The following is a 20,860-nucleotide window of genomic DNA, read 5'->3' as shown; positions in this document are numbered from 1 at the left end:
GAAATGGGTCAAATAATTGCCTAATTTAACATGGGTTAGATAGTCAGGGTGTGGTCCCCTTAACACCACAAAATGAATAGCCGCGTTTGGAGTGGTGTCGTGACCAGGAAGCATAAAATGCTAAAGAATGACATCACATTCCGTTAAGCAATGAATCATGGTTCTGTGCTGTTCCAAATGACCGTCTTTGGTGAGAATGGCACAGACCTGGGGAAAGGTTCCATTCTTCCAATGTTTTGCAGAGGCACAATGGTATTACTCATGGGATCCTGCTGTGGGAAGCCTTGGAGTATGATATTAGTACACAGCTGTTTGTGAGTGAGGGAACTGTGATGGCACAATGGTACAGCAAGAACATCCTGTGTCCTCATGTCTTACTGCTCATGCAACAGTGTCATTGTACTATTTGTCACCAAGAGAATGCTCATCTACACACTGCGTGTGTATCTATGAGCTGTATGTGTGATGGTGAAGTACCCCTGTGGACAGCAAGATTCCCAGATCTGTTCCAGTTGGAACATGTAGGAGCAACTTGGATGTCAGCATCATCAAGAACAAAGTACTACTGTTTTAGACCAGCTGACCTGAGGAAAGGATTCAATGGCTTTGGCAATGCTCCCAACTGGATCAGTGCATGCATCCAGGACAGAAGGGGTGCAACTTCATATTGATAGTGGGCTCATACTGCCAAGTTCATTTTAAATGACTTGCTTTTATAATCTTTGTAATAACATCACATATCCTCTTAACCCATGAAGTTTCATTTCATGTCCTCTTCTCCTCTTCTGGATCCTTCACTTCTTTTGTCAGGCAGTGTATATCCTCTCTCTCTCTCTCTCTCTCTCTCTCTCTCTCTCTCTCTCTGTGTGTGTGTGTGTGTGTGTGTGTGTGTGTGTGTGTGTGTGTGTGACCTTAAACATCAGTAAATTGTTACCTTCCATAAATTACATTCCATATAGGACTTTTGGTTTTCATAAAAACTATAATCCTCTATTAAAATCGTCTAAGTATTGTAGCTTTAGTATGTAGCATTAGCATAAACAAAAGCTGTATAAATGCTTGATATGTGAGTCATTACTGTGAGATTGTTTACCTTTACTTTAGGCATTTATGGAGTCGGTACATCAGAAACATCAAACTCAAAGACTACTTTTGCTGCATCATCACTCTTTGCTGTCTCAAGAGCTTCTTGGTGCTCTTTTAATGGGTATGAGACAACACCCAATTTGTTGAAATCAAGATACCTGTAATTGAAACAGTAATAGCTCATTACTATAACACACTCTTTTGAATTGCTGCATAACAGTAGGTTTATGTTTTTTAAAAGAAACAATGATTGCTTGAGGAAGCACTGACAATCTGACATAGTTCTAATACTGTGAATGTGTTTTACTTTTGAAGAGAAATAGTGGTAAATGGACAGTTTATGAAATTTGAATATTTCCATCTTTGTTTTAAGATCTACTGCCCTCTCTGTTTGCTTCATAAACTAGCCACTAAGTGCTCTGCTAACCACTGTCAATGCCACAATCTCCTCGCCAACATTTCTTGTGCCCACTGTCATTCCACTACTTTTCCAGTGCCTGTCTTATTGAAACTCACAACTTCCTTGCTAATAACCACAACAATTTCCACACACATTACAGGTATGGCTCTGCCATAGACACTGAATGGCACAATCGTGTGCCTCACCCGTTTCAGATTCACTGATGTTCATATCCTATACGTACCCTCATTCCATTAGGACATTAGTGCCTCCCCCTATTCAGTTCATGTGATGTTACTTGCGTCAGCAAGCTACCTGATTGGATATTTACCTAAGCCTCACTAATGACCCCACAAGTACGTCTGTTCACATCAAACTTGCCAATCATCATAAATACCTGCACTTCAACAGCTACTGCCTATTCCAGGTGAGAAAGTACTTCCCATGCAGTCTTTCCACTTACGGATGCTCTACTTGCAGAAAAAAGGAGCCCCTTTTCCAGTATGCCTTCCCAATGTCTCCACAAGCTGAAACTATCCTCCCATTCTTTTCCAAAAGGTATGAATAATTTCTTGTGGAAAACATAAAGACTTAAAATCAATGGCAAGTATTGTAAACACATTATTTAAAAAACTTTATTAAAAGAAGAAGAAGAAGGAGGAGGAAAAGTTGCTAACATTGAACAATATCAGTTGTAAACATCACAAAACAGCATGTGAGCATTGTGGCCTGAGGCTCAGAATGAAACTGGTCATGGATAATGGTGGAACGCTGCTGATGGCACTGCAGTAGTTAACCAGTAACGACTGCGTCACCTCAATAGCTGTTTACGCTATTGGTGTGCAAATCATCTTGAAATTGATCTTTTTAAATAGATTGTTGCACCATCCTCATGATGAATCTCCAAGTAACACAATACTTCCTATAATAACCAGTGGTGCTTTTTGAAGCATTCCCAGAGTTCATAGTACTAGGGAACTTGTAGCATCAACGAGACCACAGCTTAGAAACCTGAGCAGTGACCATGGTCACATGTAGCTTTACAGAAAACTTTTGACATACTGAGTATTGTATTCCACTCTGACATCTGGTACCAATTGAATCTTACATCTTGTAGTAGAGGCACATTGTAATGATGCAGGAGACATGTTGTATGTGACTGCGTCTTTTAAGCGAGTGAGATGTAGCAGTATTTGTGGTATGGGAGGAGTGGCAATCCACACTTAGGCTTTCTGTAACTGATTAACATAAATTGTTTCTTTGAAAAGGACATAGCAATTTTCTTCTCCATTCTTATCCTTTCAGGGTGCCATATTTGTGGCCATCATCAGCATCGCAGAAACTTCATGGTCAAACCAACTGTGCAGTGCTTGTGAAGTGTACAGATGGGTGTGGTCATAAGTGTAATGGAGAAATTCTTACTACTCCACTTGAGTCACTGTTTATAATTTTAGCCAATAGACATTACCACCAGGTATCTCATTGCCACGTAATAGCTGGGTAAGCTAAAGGAGGTCCAGAAGTTAACCACCAATGGAATTTATAATGAAATCCAGCTAAGGTGTTAGCAGCTGGTAGAGTGACAAGGACTCATCTCATAATGGTCAACAGGTGTACCAAAACTTCTCAAATATCCAGGAAAGGATAAAACTATAACATGTCTCACATAATCGAGGCATGGTTCATCTACTGACTGGGCACAGCCCTTATCCTCAACACATATCTGGAACACAATGCTGAAGGAAGTAGCATGTGAATTCAGTATTTTTGGTTTCCCATAGCATATTTTATTGCAGTGTCAATTGCACAAGCCACACCGACCAAAGACAGAACAAGGTTACTGATTAAATTTTATAGCTAAAGACTCAGAATTGTGGAAAATTGTGAATAGCCTGCCAGATTAAGTCTCCTGTCAGTTGTACAGAGAAAACTTCTGTAAGCATAAGGGAAATACAGGGTGTTTGTAAATGAATATTGGGGTTTTAACACTTTATAATATTTATTACATTAAACTCACTGTTATAAATGATATGTCAAATGAAAGAGCAACTCAAACAGTTGTGTTTGGCACCAGTGCACATGCACAGCATGCAATGTTTCCGCCGCAATCCGTAATTGGTGGAACTTCACTGTACCCAAGCACTGGATAGGCCGCAAGGGGCCCAATGACAGGGCTTGCTTTGCATGGCCTCCACGTTCACCCAACCTAATGCCATGTGATTTTTTCCTTTTGGGCTTCATCAAGGATCGTGTGTACGTGCCTCTGCTACCGGCAGACCTCCCTGAATTAAGAAACTGGATTGAAGCAGCTGTTGCTACAATCACTGAAGACACACTTATCAACGTTTGGGAAAAACTCGGCTATAGACTTGATGTGTGCCATGTGATAAACGGTGCTCACATTGAACATTTATAAGATTCTTGGTAAAACTGTTTGAGTAGTTCTTTCATTTGACATATCATTTATAACACAATGTAAGTGTCTGAAAGCGAGACTCTGAGTGATGCAAGTAATGGTTGAATTAATGAAGTGCTCTACTTGCAGCAGCAATGCATGGCCTAATAATTGAAGTAGTGTGTCACCTTAACTTGCATCATCCACATCATCATGACGACTCCTAGGATCACTGAGGTTTCAGCTACTAGAGGCAGCATAAGAGTTAGACCCGAATGTTCATATAAATTTTAAACAATGGATTGCAACGTAGTAATTTAAAAGTGCTGTTGCAGTTTCATTTGCTTAGAAAATTCAAGTAGAATAGAGCATGTGATATGCAGAATCATATTATATTATAAAAACCATGCAAGAATTCTACCAATGTGATGGAATATACTGGTGGCAGTAGGCATGGTTTGTACAAGCAATAGGTGCAATCACTGCTAGTAGTACAGGAAGTGAACCTGAAGAGTCTTCCAAGACACTCATCAACCAGTGGGCTGATGATGGGTATCTATAGGTTAGCTTTCTATTCATAGTGTGTTCGTTTTGTGCTAAATGTGCTTATAAACTGAATGACACAATGAAATAACTTTTATGATGGAAAGTTTCCTAACACACTGTGTAGAAAGTTGTTGTCTCCAGTCAAAAAATTGTTGATAAAGATCCCCATTCCAGTTTATCCTGTGTGAGCCTCTTTATCTCTGCATAACTGCTGCAACCCACATTGATTTGAACTTGCTTACTATAGTCAGGTCTTGGTCTCCCTCTACAATTTTAACTCCCTCCCTCTCCCCCCCCTCTCTATCTCTCTCCTCCCCCCCCCTCCCCTCCCCCCTTACCCCTCCTATTATTTGATGCCTCAGAATCACCAATCCCTTCTTTTAGTTGAGTTGTGCCATAACACTCTTATGTCCCTAATTCAGTTCAGTACCTCTTCATTAGTTATTTGATCTATGAATCAAATCTTCAGCATTCGTCTGTGTAGAAAATAAGTCAATAAACTGAATAAATACAGCAATAAATAAATAATCCTTGTCCTAACAGAACTTGTGTTCTATCTCTAATGGTCATGTCACCAACGAGACATTACATCCAAATCTTGTTCCTCCCTTGAAACTTGATTTATTAATTCATCTAAAGATCATCTCTAAATGCTATGGTGTTTATCATCATAATACAATGAAAATAAACAGCTCAAGATATACATACATACAGGATATGTAAGTACACTTTTATGAGCATTGGACAGGTGGTCGGCCATGGCCATGATGAAGAAACCATCCTGCCATATAACTTTGAATTCGAATGTCACGCTGACTCAAATTGCCTAATTGGTAGGAAAGTGCTTTCAGAAAGGTGTGAGGTATTTTCAGATGACTCAGTTTATTTATTTACATATTTATTTAGCATCCAATAGATCACACATGTGATATAGGATTTGTCATTTGATTACACGTAACACATAACAACACATACACATAATAAATTGACAAACATATACAAACAGCAAACATATCACATACACACAGTACATAAGTAGTGTACAAGAACTTATTACCCAAAAAACAAAAGTACGTGCTCACGATAAACAATTTTAGATAATGAACTATGCCTTATACACAAAACGTGTTCCGGATATACACAAAATGTATTACGGATATTTAACAGATTTTTCCTAAGTATCATAATTACTAAGTTGAAAACATCATTAAATTTGTCTGAATTTTTAAAAATTAAGTAGGCTACAGGTTTCAATCCACGTCTGAGACAGGTATTCATTTACACTGTAGTAGCATTTTTCCATCAAGTATTTTTTTACTTCATGCTTGAAATTATTTTTGCCTTTCAATCCTTTAATTTGAGATGGAAGTGCATTTAAAAGCTTTATTCCTAAGTGGCTAACATGTTTCTGACTTCTAGTTTTTGCTACATAGGGAATGTGGAAGTCTTGACAATGCCTTGTATTGTGATCATGGTAGCTTGAGTTGGTTTGGAGATCGCAGTTATTGTTACTTATCATTTCCAGGCATTTAAAAATATATATTGATGGTATTGTAAGTATCTTTAGTTGTCTGAATAAGGGTCTACAGTGAGTTTGTGGTGGGCTGTGTGTCATGATACGAATAGCTCATTTTTGCATAATAAAAATGTCATTTAATCTTGACCTGGTTTTTCCCCAAAAACTTATGCCATAGCTTGCAACTGATTGGAAATAACTGAAATACACTGCTCTAATACATTCTTTGCTGCATACCTTGGATATTATTCTTAAGGCAAAACATGCTGAGCTAAGTTTCTGAGTAAGATATACACTGTGCTCATTCCAGTTTAAATCTTGGTCAATTCGCATTCCCAGAAACTTTGTGGTGCACACTTTTTCGATTTGTTTGCTATCCAGCATAAGGCACATATTTTCCCCTTGACACTTGCTTCCATACTGTATAAAGTTTGTTTTCTGTGTATTTAATGTCAGCTTATTTGAATAAAACCATGACTGTATGTATGAGAGTGTTTTCTCTGCTGTAGTACACAATGATTCTTTTATATCACTAATTATGATACTCGTGTCATCTGCAAATAGTAGAATTTTGGCTGAGCTGTCTGGAGCCTGTATATCATTGATATAAATTAGAAATAACAATGGGCCCAGAATGCTGCCCTGTGGAACACCTATTTCAATTTGTTTTGGTTCAGATATGAGTTTAAAATTGTGAAGATTGTTGGATGTCCTCAGCTCAACAACTTGTGACCTGTTTTGCAGATAAGATTCAAACCATTTTTTAACAGTACCCCTGATGCCTATTGCTTCAAGTTTCTCTAGTAATATTACGTGGTTCACAGTATCGAGGGCTTTGGATAAATCTAGATTAATTCCAACAACCTGTTTATTTGACTCCAGATTTCTTACTATTTCTGTTGTGTAGTCCAATATGGCTGTTTCTGTACTGTGCCCTGCTCGAAAGCCATGTTGACTGTTATTTATTAGTTTGTTTTTCTAGATATTTTGTAACCCTGATTTTCATTAATTCCTCAAGTATTTTGGAGAAGGCTTGGAGGAGAGATGTTGTTGTTGTTGTGGTCTTCAGTCCTGAGACTGGTTTGATGCAGCTCTCCACGCTACTCTATCCTGTGCAAGCTTCTTCATCTCCCATTACTTACTGCAACCTACATCCTTCTGAATTTGTTTAGTGTATTCATCTCTTGGTCTCCCTCTATGATTTTTACCCTCCATGCTGCCCTCCAATGCTAAATTTGTGATTCCTTGATGCCTCAAAACATGTCCTACCAACCGATCACTTCTTCTAGTCAAGTTGTGCCACAAACTTCTCTTCTCCCCAATCCTATTCAATACCTCCTCATTAGTTACGTGATCTACCCACCTTATTTTCAGCATTCTTCTGTAGCACCACATTTCGAAAGCTTCTATTCTCTTCTTGTCCAAACTAGTTGTCGTCCATGTTTCACATCCATACATGGCTACACTCCATACAAATACTTTCAGAAACGACTTCCTGACACTTAAATCTATACTCGATGTTAACAAATTTCTCTTCTTCAGAAACGATTTCTTTGCCATTGCCAGTCTACATTTTATATCCTCTCTACTTCGACCATCATCAGTTATTTTACTCCCTAAATAGCAAAACTCCTTTACTATTTTAAGTGTCTCATTTCCTAATCTAATTCCCTCAGCATCACCCGATTTAATTTGACTACATTCCATTATCCTCGTTTTGCTTTTGTTGATGTTCATCTTATATCCTCCTTTCAAGACACTGTCCATTCCGTTCAACAGCTCTTCCAAGTCCTTTGCTGTCTCTGACAGAATTACAATGTCATCGGCGAACCTCAAAGTTTTTACTTCTTCTCCATGAATTTTAATACCTACTCCGAATTTTTCTTTTGTTTCCCTTACTGCTTGCTCAATATACAGATTGAATAACATCGGGGATAGGCTACAACCCTGTCTCACTCCTTTCCCAACCACTGCTTCCCTTTCATGCCCCTCGACTCTTATAACTGCCATCTGGTTTCTGTACAAATTGTAAATAGCCTTTCGCTCCTTGTATTTTACCCCTGCCACCTTCAGAATTTGAAAGAGAGTATTCCAGTTAACATTGTCAAAAGCTTTCTCTAAGTCTACAAATGCTAGAAACGTAGGTTTGCCTTTTCTTAATCTTTCTTCTGAGATAAGTCGTAAGGTTATTATTGCCTCACGTGCTCCAACATTTCTACGGAATCCAAACTGATCTTCCCCGAGGTCCGCTTCTACCAGTTTTTCCATTCATCTGTAAAGAATTCGCGTTAGTATTTTGCAGCTGTGACTTATTAAACTGATAGTTCGGTAATTTTCACATCTGTCAACACCTGCTTTCTTTGGGATTGGAATTATTATATTCTTCTTGAAGTCTGAGGGTATTTAACCTGTCTCATACATCTTGCTCATCAGATGGTAGAGTTTTGTCAGGACTGGCTCTCCCAAGGTTGTCAGTAGTTCCAATGGAATGTTGTCTACTCCGGGGGCCTTGTTTCGACTCAGGTCTTTCAGTGCTCTGTCAAACTCTTCACGCAGTATCTTATCTCCCATTTCGTCTTCATCTACATCCTCTTCCATTTCCATAATATTGTCCTCAAGTACATCGCCCTTGTATAAACCCTCTATATACTCCTTCCACCTTTCTGCCTTCCCTTCTTTGCTTAGAACTGGGTTGCCATCTGAGCTCTTGATATTCATACAAGCGGTTCTCTTCTCTCCAAAGGTCTCTTTAATTTTCCTGTAGGCAGTATCTATCTTACCCCTAGTGAGACAAGCCTCTACATCCTTACATTTGTCCTCTAGCCATCCCTGCTTAGCCATTTTGCACTTCCTGTCGATCTCATTTTTGAGACGTTTGTATTCCTTTTTGCCTGCTTCATTTACTGCATTTTTATATTTTCTCCTTTCATCAATTAAATTCAATATTTCTTCTGTTACCCAAGGATTTCTATTAGCCCTCGTCTTTTTACCTACTTGATCCTCTGCTGCCTTCACTACTTCATCCCTCAGAGCTACCCATTCTTCTTCTACTGTATTTCTTTCCCCCATTCCTGTCAATTGTTCCCTTATGCTCTCCCTGAAACTCTCTACAACCTCTGGTTCTTTCAGTTTTTCCAGGTCCCATCTCCTTAAATTCCCACCTTTTTGCAGTTTCTTCAGTTTCAATCTGCAGTTCATAACCAATGGATTGTGGTCAGAATCCACATCTGCCCCTGGAAATGTCTTACAATTTAAAACCTGGTTCCTAAATCTCTGTCTTACCATTATATAATCTATCTGATACCTTTTAGTATCTCCAGGATTCTTCCAGGTATACAACCTTCTTTTATGATTCGGTAATTTTCTATTTTATGTCTGTCACCATTTTTGTATAGAGGTATCACTTTGGAGAATTTAAGTTTGTCCGGAAATATCCCTTCACTAATGTGCACTATATGACAACACATGGAGCAATTTTCTTAATTATTGATACAGGTACATCATCAACCCAGAGGACATTTTGGATTTCAAGCATTTAATGACTTTTAGAACTTCATGCTCATCTGTTGGCATTGCCATCATGCTGGTATTTACCATTGGAGTTGTCACTGTTGGTTGTTGCTTAAATTTACTACTTAAAGCAAGGGGAATATTTAAAAAATAATTGTTAGTTTGCCATGGCATCTTTTTCTATGGGAATATTTTCATTATTTTTAAGATTGATTTCCTGTTCTTTAGTTTGACCCCCAGTTTCTTTTTTTACCATTTTCCACATCATTCTGGACTTGTTACTAGCCTGCCTTATTAATCTATCATTACTTAATAATTTTGCTTTTGCTATTACTTTGCGGTAAGTCTTTTTGTATGTCCTCACATACTCAACAAACTGCTGATCATGACATGTTTTTAACTTTAAACTTAGTAATTTCATGGTTTCACTTGATTTTTTAATTCTGGGTGTAATCCAGGTCCCTTTGGATCCAGATGATCTATAACTCAAAAGCTTTTTTGGGAAACACATTTCAAAGTATGCCAGAAAAGTGTAAGCAAATATATTGTAAGCATCATTTGTGTTTGTTTGAGCCAGGACCTCTAACCAAACTGCATTTTTTAAATTATTTTTGAACTGATTACAATTTTCAGTAGAGAAAAATCGTTTGTATACCTTTTTATTTTCCTCCTCCTTGGGAGTTGCAGTGAGATTAAAGGTTAGTGCATTATGATCTGATAATCCTATATTCACATTTGTAACTGCAACTTCATGTGTGTCCACATTTGAGAAGATGTTATCTATTAGGCTTTCACTGGAATCTGTTGTCTAGTGGGAGCTGATATGTGGGGGAACATGTTGAAGCTTTTTAGTATGTCTAAAAACTTGTTTTTTACTGGACTCTGGACCAATAGATTAATATTAAAGTCACCACAAAGAATTATGGTAGAGTTCTCATTTGAAAAAATGTTGAGCATTTCTTCCAAATTCTTAAGAAAGACTTCAGTATCTCCAGATGGTGACCTGTAAATTGCTGCAACAATTATTTTCTTCGTTAAACTATATAACTGAATGGCTACTGCCTCAAAATCCTTTTCTATGATTAATGGTTTAGCCTCATATCTTAACTTAAATTTAAGCTTGGGATTTAGATAAATGCATACACCACCACCTTTGGAATTTTGCCTACAGTACTGACTGGCAAGTTTATATTGGCTTAAGTTTATGCTGTTTAGTTCACTGTCCCTGCACCAATGTTCCATAACACATAAACAATCAATATGGTCACTATTTGCTGCTACCTCAAGTTCAAGGTACTTGTTTTTAAGACACTGAATGTTCGGACTCATAATTCTTAGCTAATTCGAACAATCCGACTGACCTGTGGATTTACACTCTGTTGATGCATTTTCTCTTACACTGTTACAAGATTTCATACCTTGTTGTAGATTCCTCTGCTTGCAAACATTTCCCTGTTTCCCTGTTATGTGCTGTTGTTCACTGTTTTGCCCCAGCAAAAATCCTGGCTTCTCAAGGGTGGCTGCCTTCTGGTGTGATGACTGCTCCTATTTCCACTGCTGCTGCTGTGGCAGTGAATGTCAGTGATTCTGGTTGCTTGGTTATTGATGTTGGAACTACTGCTTCTGATGTTGCTGTGACTGCTAATGATTCTGGTTGGTTGGTTTTTGATGCTGTAACTATTGCTTCTGTTGTTAGTTCTGCTGCTGCTAATGTTGGTCCAGTAGTAGGTTCCTCTGTTGCTACTGTTTTTTGGATGGTCCATTTGCATGCTGCTGCTGTTTGTGCTGGTGTTTCTGCTATTGGAGATTCATACCAGTTACCAGTTGGTAAGACCATTGTTTTGAAAGTCGACTATATTCTACTTAATAAGAAAAGTACACAATTTTGATTGTTTTTCTGTTCTCAGTATCTGTTCATCTGATAATGGCTAGTCTACATTGCTGTGTTCTGTTAACAGAATTACATTATTTGTAAACAAAGTGAAATTAAGTCTGCTTTTCAGTGGTGTTACTGAAATGAAAATGCAGCAATACTAACAGTGTAATTGGGTTCATTTTACAGTGCTGTGAATATATGGAAGCAGACAGTTTCTTTGAATTAAGAGATCAAAAATTGCAACTGACATTTTAAATTTATTTATTATAATGCTTTTTACAAAACAGATGAAACTCTTTGTTTGGTTATTTCACATTTTTCTTAACAAAGGCAAAATTGGAAGCTTGTCACATATGGTTACCCAATGTTTGAGAACTGTACCAATAAGAAACCCTTATTTCAATTTAAAACAAGTATACAGATAATTTAAGAACGTTACTGTTACAGTTTCCCATGGAACTGGGATATTTTCAAATGTTTTTCTCTTTGTGTTCAGGGTATCTGATTAGGTTACAGTTGACTTATCTGATTAGGTTTCAATTGACTAAAGTCTTTCATTTCAGACTAGTATCACTAACACAAATTTTACTATTCTTACCTGTGCCCCAACACTGAAGCCCAAGTAAGAGCCTTCCCAAAGGCATAAGGATTGATAAGGGAACCAGTGACTTTTATCTCATTCGTGAAAATATTAAATGGTGACAGGCTGCAAAAATTAATCACAGTCAGAAATTATTTTGGATTTTATTAATTTACATTCAACATGATTACAATCAGTAAATCTAGTATTTGTGGATCTTCAGCAACTGTAGTTGTATATATCAAAATAATCAGCAACCAGTTGCATAAAAGGAATTTAATTTCTTAACCAGTTTCAAGCAGTTACTCCCCATCTTCAGAAAGTTATAACTGTCTCATGTGCTCGTGTGGTTCATAGCTGTCATCATGTAGTGCATAGTGCCTGCACTATGAACCACATGACCACAGCAACATGGTGCATGCATTTTATTGTTGTCACTAGCAAATAATGTGCTAGTTATAACCTTATGAAGAAGGGCATTAAGGGAGTGTAACTGGTTAAGAAATTAAATTTCTTTTATGCAACTGGTTGCTGATTATTTCAATATAATCAGTAAATCATTATATAGTGATGTAAACCAAAGCACGTCCTCAACTGAGCTGCTGTTAAGAATCCAGACAAACACAAATACAGGATCACAGAAGAATTAAAATTTTTTGCAGAAGCGTACCTTGTTTGGTTAAATTACCTGTTAAAATCATTCTGATTTCTTTAAATCATGACTGCTACAAATCAAAAGTTCGCAATATGGCACTCACAAATATTCACATCTGTGTGAAATAAATGAGTGAAAAGATGCTGCTATGGCAGCTAAAGTTCCTAGAACACTAAGGAGCCTGACATGCAGTTGCCTCGGTCCACCAACATTTTGAGTCAACTGTTTGGCAAAAACAAATAATGAGGCCTGAAACTGAAGAGAATGGAAGCATTTGCGATGTTCACCAAGCATTTGCCATGCTCTGGTAACATGAAAGACACTGACACCTCAGTGACCATTGCCTCTCAGAGAGCTTAGGACATGAGCCCATTTCCTCGAAGATAAGACAATACCACTAAGTGATTCATATGGAAGGATAACCGTGTAACAACCTCTGAGATTGATCAAACACCCTGAAACCAAACTTATTAGGTTTGGAGAGATCTAGGCGACAGTTGAAAATCTCTTGAATAAAATAGTATGGCAATAAATATGATGCAGAAATAAATAAGAAGAGATCTGTAACAGAGTCAGCTATCACAGGAAATATAGATTACACCTGGTCAATAGTGCTGTAACCATGATCAGTGGACTCCAGACCCCCCCTCCCCCCCCCCCCCTAGTGATTTAGATAGGATGCCAAAAATTAAAAAAAAAAAAAATCGATTTTTCAAAAATATGTTCATTTTGTAGTACACATCTTTCTGAAGAGTTTTATGTATCAAGCATATATGTTCGAGAAAATATGACACATATTATTTGATATATGATACATGTGCCAAAGTACAGCACCACACCCCTTCACACAGCATTCTTCTACCGTACCTCAACGTATTTCGCTCTGTGGAATTCAAACATGTATGTTTTGTAATGGAAACCATCAAACCAAATTGAGAATAGTGGTAATTCAAATGTCCTGTGGTGTCTCTCTTGCTCCCAGTAGATCGGTTTGACATCTTATCCCTCTTTAAAAAACTAACAATACTAGGTGGGATTATTTGTGGCCGAGAAAATAAGAACTCTCCAGAAAATTTGCACTCTCTATTGCCTATTAGCCAACAACTTTCTCTTTTATGTGATTTAAAATTAAATATAGGAAACATAAAACCAGTAAAGACAAGAAACAAGCAAGATAGCACACTTTTCTTCAATCCTTAGGCCCTAGCATTTTATTTCCTTTACGCAAAAGAATCTAGTACCTCATCGAAGTTCATCAAACGTTTTGCTGCATGAAAAATCAAAATGTCATTGTCTAGTACTGAAAAAGCTGTTAATATGAATAGTACCCAAGACTGGTGTGGTTTCTCAATTTGATTACATCTATTTTGTCATTGTTTGCTAGATAAAATGAAATGGCCTTTCTAATATTGCAGCAATTGTAACACATGCCAAATAAGCGAGACTGTTTTGGCCCAAATGGTCATTTTTATCTACCTCATTTACATAAATAACACAACAGAATGTAACTCATGAAGTACCAATATCAAATGCCTAAAGACCTATTGCGAGCAAAAAGTTTTGTTAGGAAATAGATTCACATTCCATTCATATGCTCCAGTTTCTCAGGCATGAGATCGAAAACTAGCAGTAGTACGAAATTTTTATTTAAATTTGGAATTGATATATTCTTCCATATAATATGTAAGATGCCTCATTTCTTCTCCTTCCTCATTTCAACAAACAATTCTGTAACTATAACAGTCATTGTCAAAACTTATTCTCCGATTAACTTCGGTAACCCTGCCAAAATCGCCAGTTCAGTTATCCTGCAACTATTCTTTGGTTAGGCATTATTATGTATTCGTACAACGCGTTTTCCACACTATTAAGCACAACTGGCTTTTACTAGTGTAGCGATCTGCCAAAAATTTTGTATAATCCCATCCCCTTTTGCCTGCGGGAAAGTTTTTTTATTTCTTGATGTGACCGCCACCTGGCAGAGACATCATGTACACTATGCATGCATTCAAAAATCAACTTATGATTTGTTCAGAAATCAATTTAGAATGTGTTCAGAAATGTCCATAAACCAAGAGGGATGCATTTCAAAATTATATGATTTTGGCAACCTCCTGAAATTGCCACCCACAGCAGATACCCCAGTTTGCTCACCACCCCCCATCCCCCACCCCTCCTATAGATCTGGGCCTGGTGGTCAAAAAGAGATAAGAGGAAGCTGACGTGTTTAGATACACTGCACAGAAAAGAGGGATTTTATTTTCCGATGAGCTTATTTCTCTGACAGTTTTAATGTGCTTAGTTGCCAAATTAATTCCTTGCTACTATTGCTGTGGTGTGACATCAGAGAATACTATTACATCTAGCTGCGGTGCACATGGTGTGATGTAGTGGTTACCATCTCTGGTTGGTGTGCTACAGGTCACCAGTTCAAACCCAACCATCTGCGACTATTTGTTATGTAATATTTATCTGTTCTCGTAGGTTTTTGAAACATTTTATGTTTGCATAATGTAGAATATTCAAAGTATGTTTAAATACCAGCATTCTGGAAGTAAGTTCTGTTTTGGCAGTACATTGGTGCTCATAATAAACATGTGTATTTCTTTGAGAATTTCCGCATAAATTCTAGAACCACTCGGCCTTCTATCATCTTGAACACATGATATTTTAAATATAAGTGGGACAGAGCTTATTTACTGCGCATCACATGTCTGTGTGTGTGTGTGTGTGTAGGTTTGAAGTTTTATCATGAGGGAACTGTACACGCGATGGTTGAACAGCACCGACAAGTGTTTGCCAGTCGCGCCATGGAAGTCATAGTGAAAGAACAAGGAATGTTTATTTATTCAGTGCTGTTCTGTAAGTTTGATGATTGTAGTGACAAAAGAACAATGGAGTTGGAAAGAGACTTTTAATTAATGCTCGTTTTGGACTTGGAAAGGACAAGACGTGTATTCAGATTGATATTGAAAAAGGACATGGTTATTAAGCCAACCTTACCTTATACATAAATGTACTTTGTTTCTACGCTTTGGAGACGTGAAGAGACTTACTTGACAGTATTTGTTTATGTGGAGACTGAGATTTGTAAAAGTTTGATGTTGAAATATATGTCGTTAAGTGAAGAAAAGAATCTGCTTATTTTGTAAGTAGAAAGAGTCTTGAGAAATTCCTGGTCCTAGCAAATATACTTTGGAGAAGAAGAGAAAAGTATGATGTAGCAGCAAGCTAACCAACAAGGAAAGTTGGTTGACAATCTCAAGCAAGTCGTATCATTAAAGAAGTGAGAGTTTATACACATACTTCACCACTTTGTCATCCAAAGCGTTAGACATGCTCTCAGTGATTAGTGCCGTATTTCTTTGATGACACTGCTTTTAGATTCAGACTTGTTTCTGATTATGACATGATGTAGTTTGGTGGAGATGCTGGGTGCTTCAGTTGGGAAACATAAAAGGTGTTTATATGTAAACTGAAGGGGGATCTCTGCTATCATCTACAGTGGGATATTAAGCGGGATCAGGGACTGCGGATAGCTATAATAAATTCCAGGCTGAACTGAAGAAAACATTTGGTGACAATTAGTAGCAAGTCCTCTTAGCAGAGGAGCAATTGAAGATAAAGGCCCAGCATCATGGGGAAATGACAAAGTCCTACGTACATAATGTTTTAGCCCTATGCCACATTTTGAACCTAAATACGGCAGAAGTTGAAAAAATCTTACACTTGATTAACGGAGCCACAGAAGATGTGTACTGGTCTCTTCTGCTAAAGGATGTCACATCAACAGACAAACTGATTAAGCGAAGCTAGTGCACCAAGAAAATGCAGCATAAAAGAGTCAAATGAAAGAAATACGAGTGACCCCCGAATGGTGTCTCTGAGCACGCAAGGGATAACAGCCATGATTGTCGACCCCATGCATCAGGAGGTAAACAAGAATGTAGAAGTGGTTTGTAAATCTGTGTCACCAGCATCAATAGAATATGCTGTGATGAATGGTCTCGAACAATTCAAACTTATGCTGCAGTCTTAGATGACAACACACCATCCGACCAACTCGCATTGAACCAACTCACATACAACCAACTTCTCCTCAGAGTATAAAGTGCCCCAAAAGAACAGACATTTGAATGTCAGAAGACAACATGCCGGTGTGTTTCTACTGTAGATGCCCTAGATGTGTTGTCTGCTAGCGCAGAGAAAGAAAATGAGTTTTCAATTACTGCTATGTCACTAGACGTTATTCATCACTACAGTTCTATTTGTGCCAGTCACCTGGCAGACGATTATAGTCAACCTGTGGGATGAAGCACATGTGGTTCCCTGGATGACATCACTCCTTGACACAAAGTAGCCATTGCATGTTGCAGTACAGAGCACCAACTGCTTGCCTAGCTGCTGAATTGGGGAAAGGTAAGAGAGGCAGCCATCTATGGAGGTGAGGCCCATGTGTAGGTTTTTAAATGTCCTACACATATAAATAAATATTTGTAATGATTCTTATTTGTGCCATCCTCATGCAATTGAGGTGCACTGCATGAAAGTGGCAAAGTGGAGTGAAGACAGAAATGCACACACGCAGTAGCTAGCTTTAAGGTTGACTACTTCGCGCATGTGCACAGAATAGCTTAGGCCAGTGGATCGCCACCAGATGATGATCATAGATAGCAATGAAGCACCAGACACTCTACACTTAGAGAAAACTTTATGATATGAGTTGACTACTAAGGAAATAAAATGTCTACACTACAGAACTAAACTAAGATCAAGAAGTTACGAAGAACTAAGCTTAGGAATAAATATATGGATGGAGGTAAGCATTATCTACATAAAACTAGCTACACTCTATGATACATTGTACAAGCTATTTACATTTATAGAAGTTGCTATTTACATGCTGTACGAAAGGGGATATATAAAACACCACCTATGACAACACTTTTCTTTCCAGGTGCAAAACAATAAGTCAAAACGACAACCACAGTACAGACGTGCGCTCTTACAACTCGTAAAAAATTTGATAAAGAATGAACTGCATACTGACAGAAATTGAAAATATGAATCTTGAAGGTGTGATGCATTACTAGCCAGTGGGCAACTATGCACTTAGTTTTAAGTGTCCTTCTAGTGAATGATGCGGAGTCACATCCTGGGTAAAATAGGTAACACAATAGTTAGGTGTTTGGCACCAAAGCATAAGAGTTGCACTGAAAATAAATAATAATATGTATAAAAATATGTTTGAAAGTGATGGTGTGAATGTCTGTATGAAAAAGCTGTAGTATGCCAGATGTATGAATAGGTTGAACTTAGGTCTTGTGCTACCAAATCAAAAGGGTTCAGACCAAGCTTTACAAGTCCATGTGACCGAGAAGGGTGCCAAGCAACAGTTAGTACAGATCATTTGCACATGAACACAAGCTGTCTCAACATTGTTTTACACGTGTTCATTGGCACAATTCTCCTAGAGAAATGTTCATGCACAACTGAATATACAAGAGTGATATCATGTAGCAAAAGAAAGTATAAATCACCAACACTGAAGTATACTGTTTACAGTTGATGATGACACTTGCGTAACACATTATTGTACTGTTGGAATGTATCAGTTGATAGTAAACATGAAGTAAGTGGATTAACACGAGCAGATAGCCAAGAAATGATGTACTCAATAATTCTTGTGATGAACGAGGAATTGCAGTGGTAGAGTAAAAATGAATGCTTGTTCCTGTCCGTAACACTTCCTATAGACCAATAGACAGATCCTAGTAAACATGTCAGAGATGTGGTGAAATGTAGTTTTGTAGGCTTATTGCAATTTCGTGTTATGAGTCTGTTTTTCCTCAGCATCTGTAATGATGGATACTTGTGTCAGGTGCGATGTATGAACACAAAGCTCATGCACATCCAGTAATAATGCTGGATGCAAATACTTTGTCAGTGTTGGAAAATGAGATTGAAAAAATGACAATCTGTGTAACGTTAAAGCAAGATGAGACTATGATTGCAGATTGTTTACAAATGAAATTTCAAAAGGGTAATGCCTGAGAGCAAAATGTGATAAAAAAGTCAAAAAAGTTACATGACATAAAATCAGAAGAAATGTGTGTAATATTAACTGTCTTGTATGTATAATTTCTGTACACTATTTATGTAAATTTTTGTACAATATTTATGTAAAGAAACGCAAATGCCATATGAAAATGCATATGTACAGAGTAAAAAATACACAAACCCAGTGTGTCAGTACGTTTTTAAATGCAAGTACTTAGGTTATCATAACAATGATGAAATGTATATGCTATGATTCAATGTAAAGCTGAATATGTTATCCAAGACTGCATATGTGAACTAATAACTGCAAATGTGCTACGAACATTTTGTGAAGGTTTGAAACCCATAATTCCATGTGTTCCCATAAAAAATGTGTGCCAGAGCTGGGCAGTAATGAACATTTATATCCTCGGTGTACTCGGGTATTGACAAGACATTCTTCCACAGAGAGGGTATGGAAATGAATAAAGGCATTGGAGACTTACCTCAAACCCATTCCAGAGTCTTCAGGATGTTGACAGTGTGAGCCTGGTTCAACCACTGAAACATGTGGATTATGACAAGAACAAATGCCTGGGCTGTAAATTATAAACATCCTCACCACAGCATCAATTGTTCCACCTCAGCACACCACGTTGCAGCAATGAGACAAACACTTTTATTGACGTTGGGTAAATAAATGAAATTGTAGCACACTCATGGACAACTTAGCTTAATTACAGCATTAACAAACTCAAGTTCGCACACAGCATACATTAGGTGAGGCACACACACTGGACACTGCCACAATAGCAGCAGTTAGATTCCAATAATCAAACTACAGACTCTGAATTCAAATGTGCCTGTTGATGCAACCCTTAAAACCTTTTTTAAATAGTTGTAGTAATAATTTCTAAAGTGTGCAGTGAACAACATCAGATGTATATGTTATGTAATGACAAGTTCCAGGAGTAAATGAGATAAAGTTGGCCATGAATAAAAGTCTCGTTACCCTGACAGGCCAAGGAGTTTAAAGTACAAAAAAGGTGACCACTAATGTATATTGACTTCCAGTGAGATGGATCATGCCAGTATACACTGGAGGGAGGAGGTGAGTGAGTGAGTGAGTTGTGTAGGTTCTTTAAATGGCCTACAAATATAAATATTTTATTTGTAATGATTCTTGTTCACCCCATCCCTGTGTGGCAAAGATATCATAGGGAGGTATGATTACATCTGAGTAAGCTGACAGAAAATTGAAAGCTGCAGTCTCCTCCACACTACACATTGGGGAATGTGCAGAATGAAGACAATGATGTGGTGTAGTGTATTGGCCGGGCATTGATGTTACCACCGAGCACACCATCTGGAACTGCCATGCCTGTATCCACAAAAATGGTTCAAATGGCTCTGAGCACTATGGGACTCAACTGCTGTGGTCTTAAGTCCCCTAGAACTTAGAACTACTTAAACCTAACTAACCTAAGGACAGCACACAACACCCAGCCATCACGAGGCAGAGAAAATCCCTGACCCCGCCGGGAATCGAACCCAGGAACCCGGGCGTGGGAAGCGAGAACGCTACCGCACGACCACGAGATGCGGGCCTGTATCCACAACCACTCAGCCAAAACAGTGTTTCATCCCTTGGTCACGCCATGACCAATTCTGGCCAAGAGTGCAAACTGATATCGCCATGCCATTCTAAGGAGCAATGTGGTTACTAGTTGTCAATGCCCTCTCTATCTTTCCATATATTGCACAAATGGCTAAAACTACTACAGCAGTTACTATCTGTACCCTGTTCATGATATTCACAATAAATTGGGTCCCTTCCATCCTGATTTCTAACAACGGTCTTCAGTTCACTGCATCAGAGTTTCAGAATTTTTCTTGGTGCAATGGCAATGAGTACCTGATCTCTACCCTGTTCCATCCTGTCTCAGAAGCTGAATGGATGATTAGAAAATTCAAGACACAGATGCAAAAACTATTGGTGACAGCCAGCTCTGGGGAAACACTCACAGTTTCTTCACCACCTACTGGTCCACCTCTGTGAATGGATGTAGCCAAGCCAAAATTTTACTTTGGCACAGATCGTACACCCTGATTGACCTGCTGCACCTGACTCAGCAGGCCCATCACTTACACACACAGCCATATCTGGGCTCATACTTTCAGCCAGAACCTCCATTGGGCCCAATGTGTTGTCATCAGTAACAGGTGGAGACAAATGCTTGAGATTGAGGCTGGCCAG

The 20,860-nt window shown here is 38.2% G+C and overlaps 1 protein-coding gene across 1 annotated transcript in view; it reads right to left on the bottom strand.

Moving 5' to 3' along the window:
• Nucleotides 1-1,108: 1,108 nt before the first annotated feature.
• LOC126204230 (D-altritol 5-dehydrogenase-like) overlaps nt 1,109-20,860 on the bottom strand; it is a 91,493-nt gene continuing 71,741 nt past the window's right edge. Inside the window, exons 6-7 of the mRNA XM_049938626.1 lie at nt 11,928-12,035; nt 1,109-1,244 (exon numbers count right to left, since the gene is read on the bottom strand). Coding sequence (XP_049794583.1) covers nt 1,109-1,244; nt 11,928-12,035 — 244 coding nt within the window. The remainder of the gene's footprint in view (nt 1,245-11,927; nt 12,036-20,860) is intronic.

This window comes from Schistocerca nitens, chromosome 9 (assembly GCF_023898315.1).
Source record: "Schistocerca nitens isolate TAMUIC-IGC-003100 chromosome 9, iqSchNite1.1, whole genome shotgun sequence".
In the NCBI taxonomy this organism is placed as follows: Eukaryota; Metazoa; Arthropoda; class Insecta; order Orthoptera; family Acrididae; genus Schistocerca; species Schistocerca nitens.
Note: the sequence above shows the minus strand (reverse complement) of the source record. Positions and strands in the feature narration are given on the sequence as shown.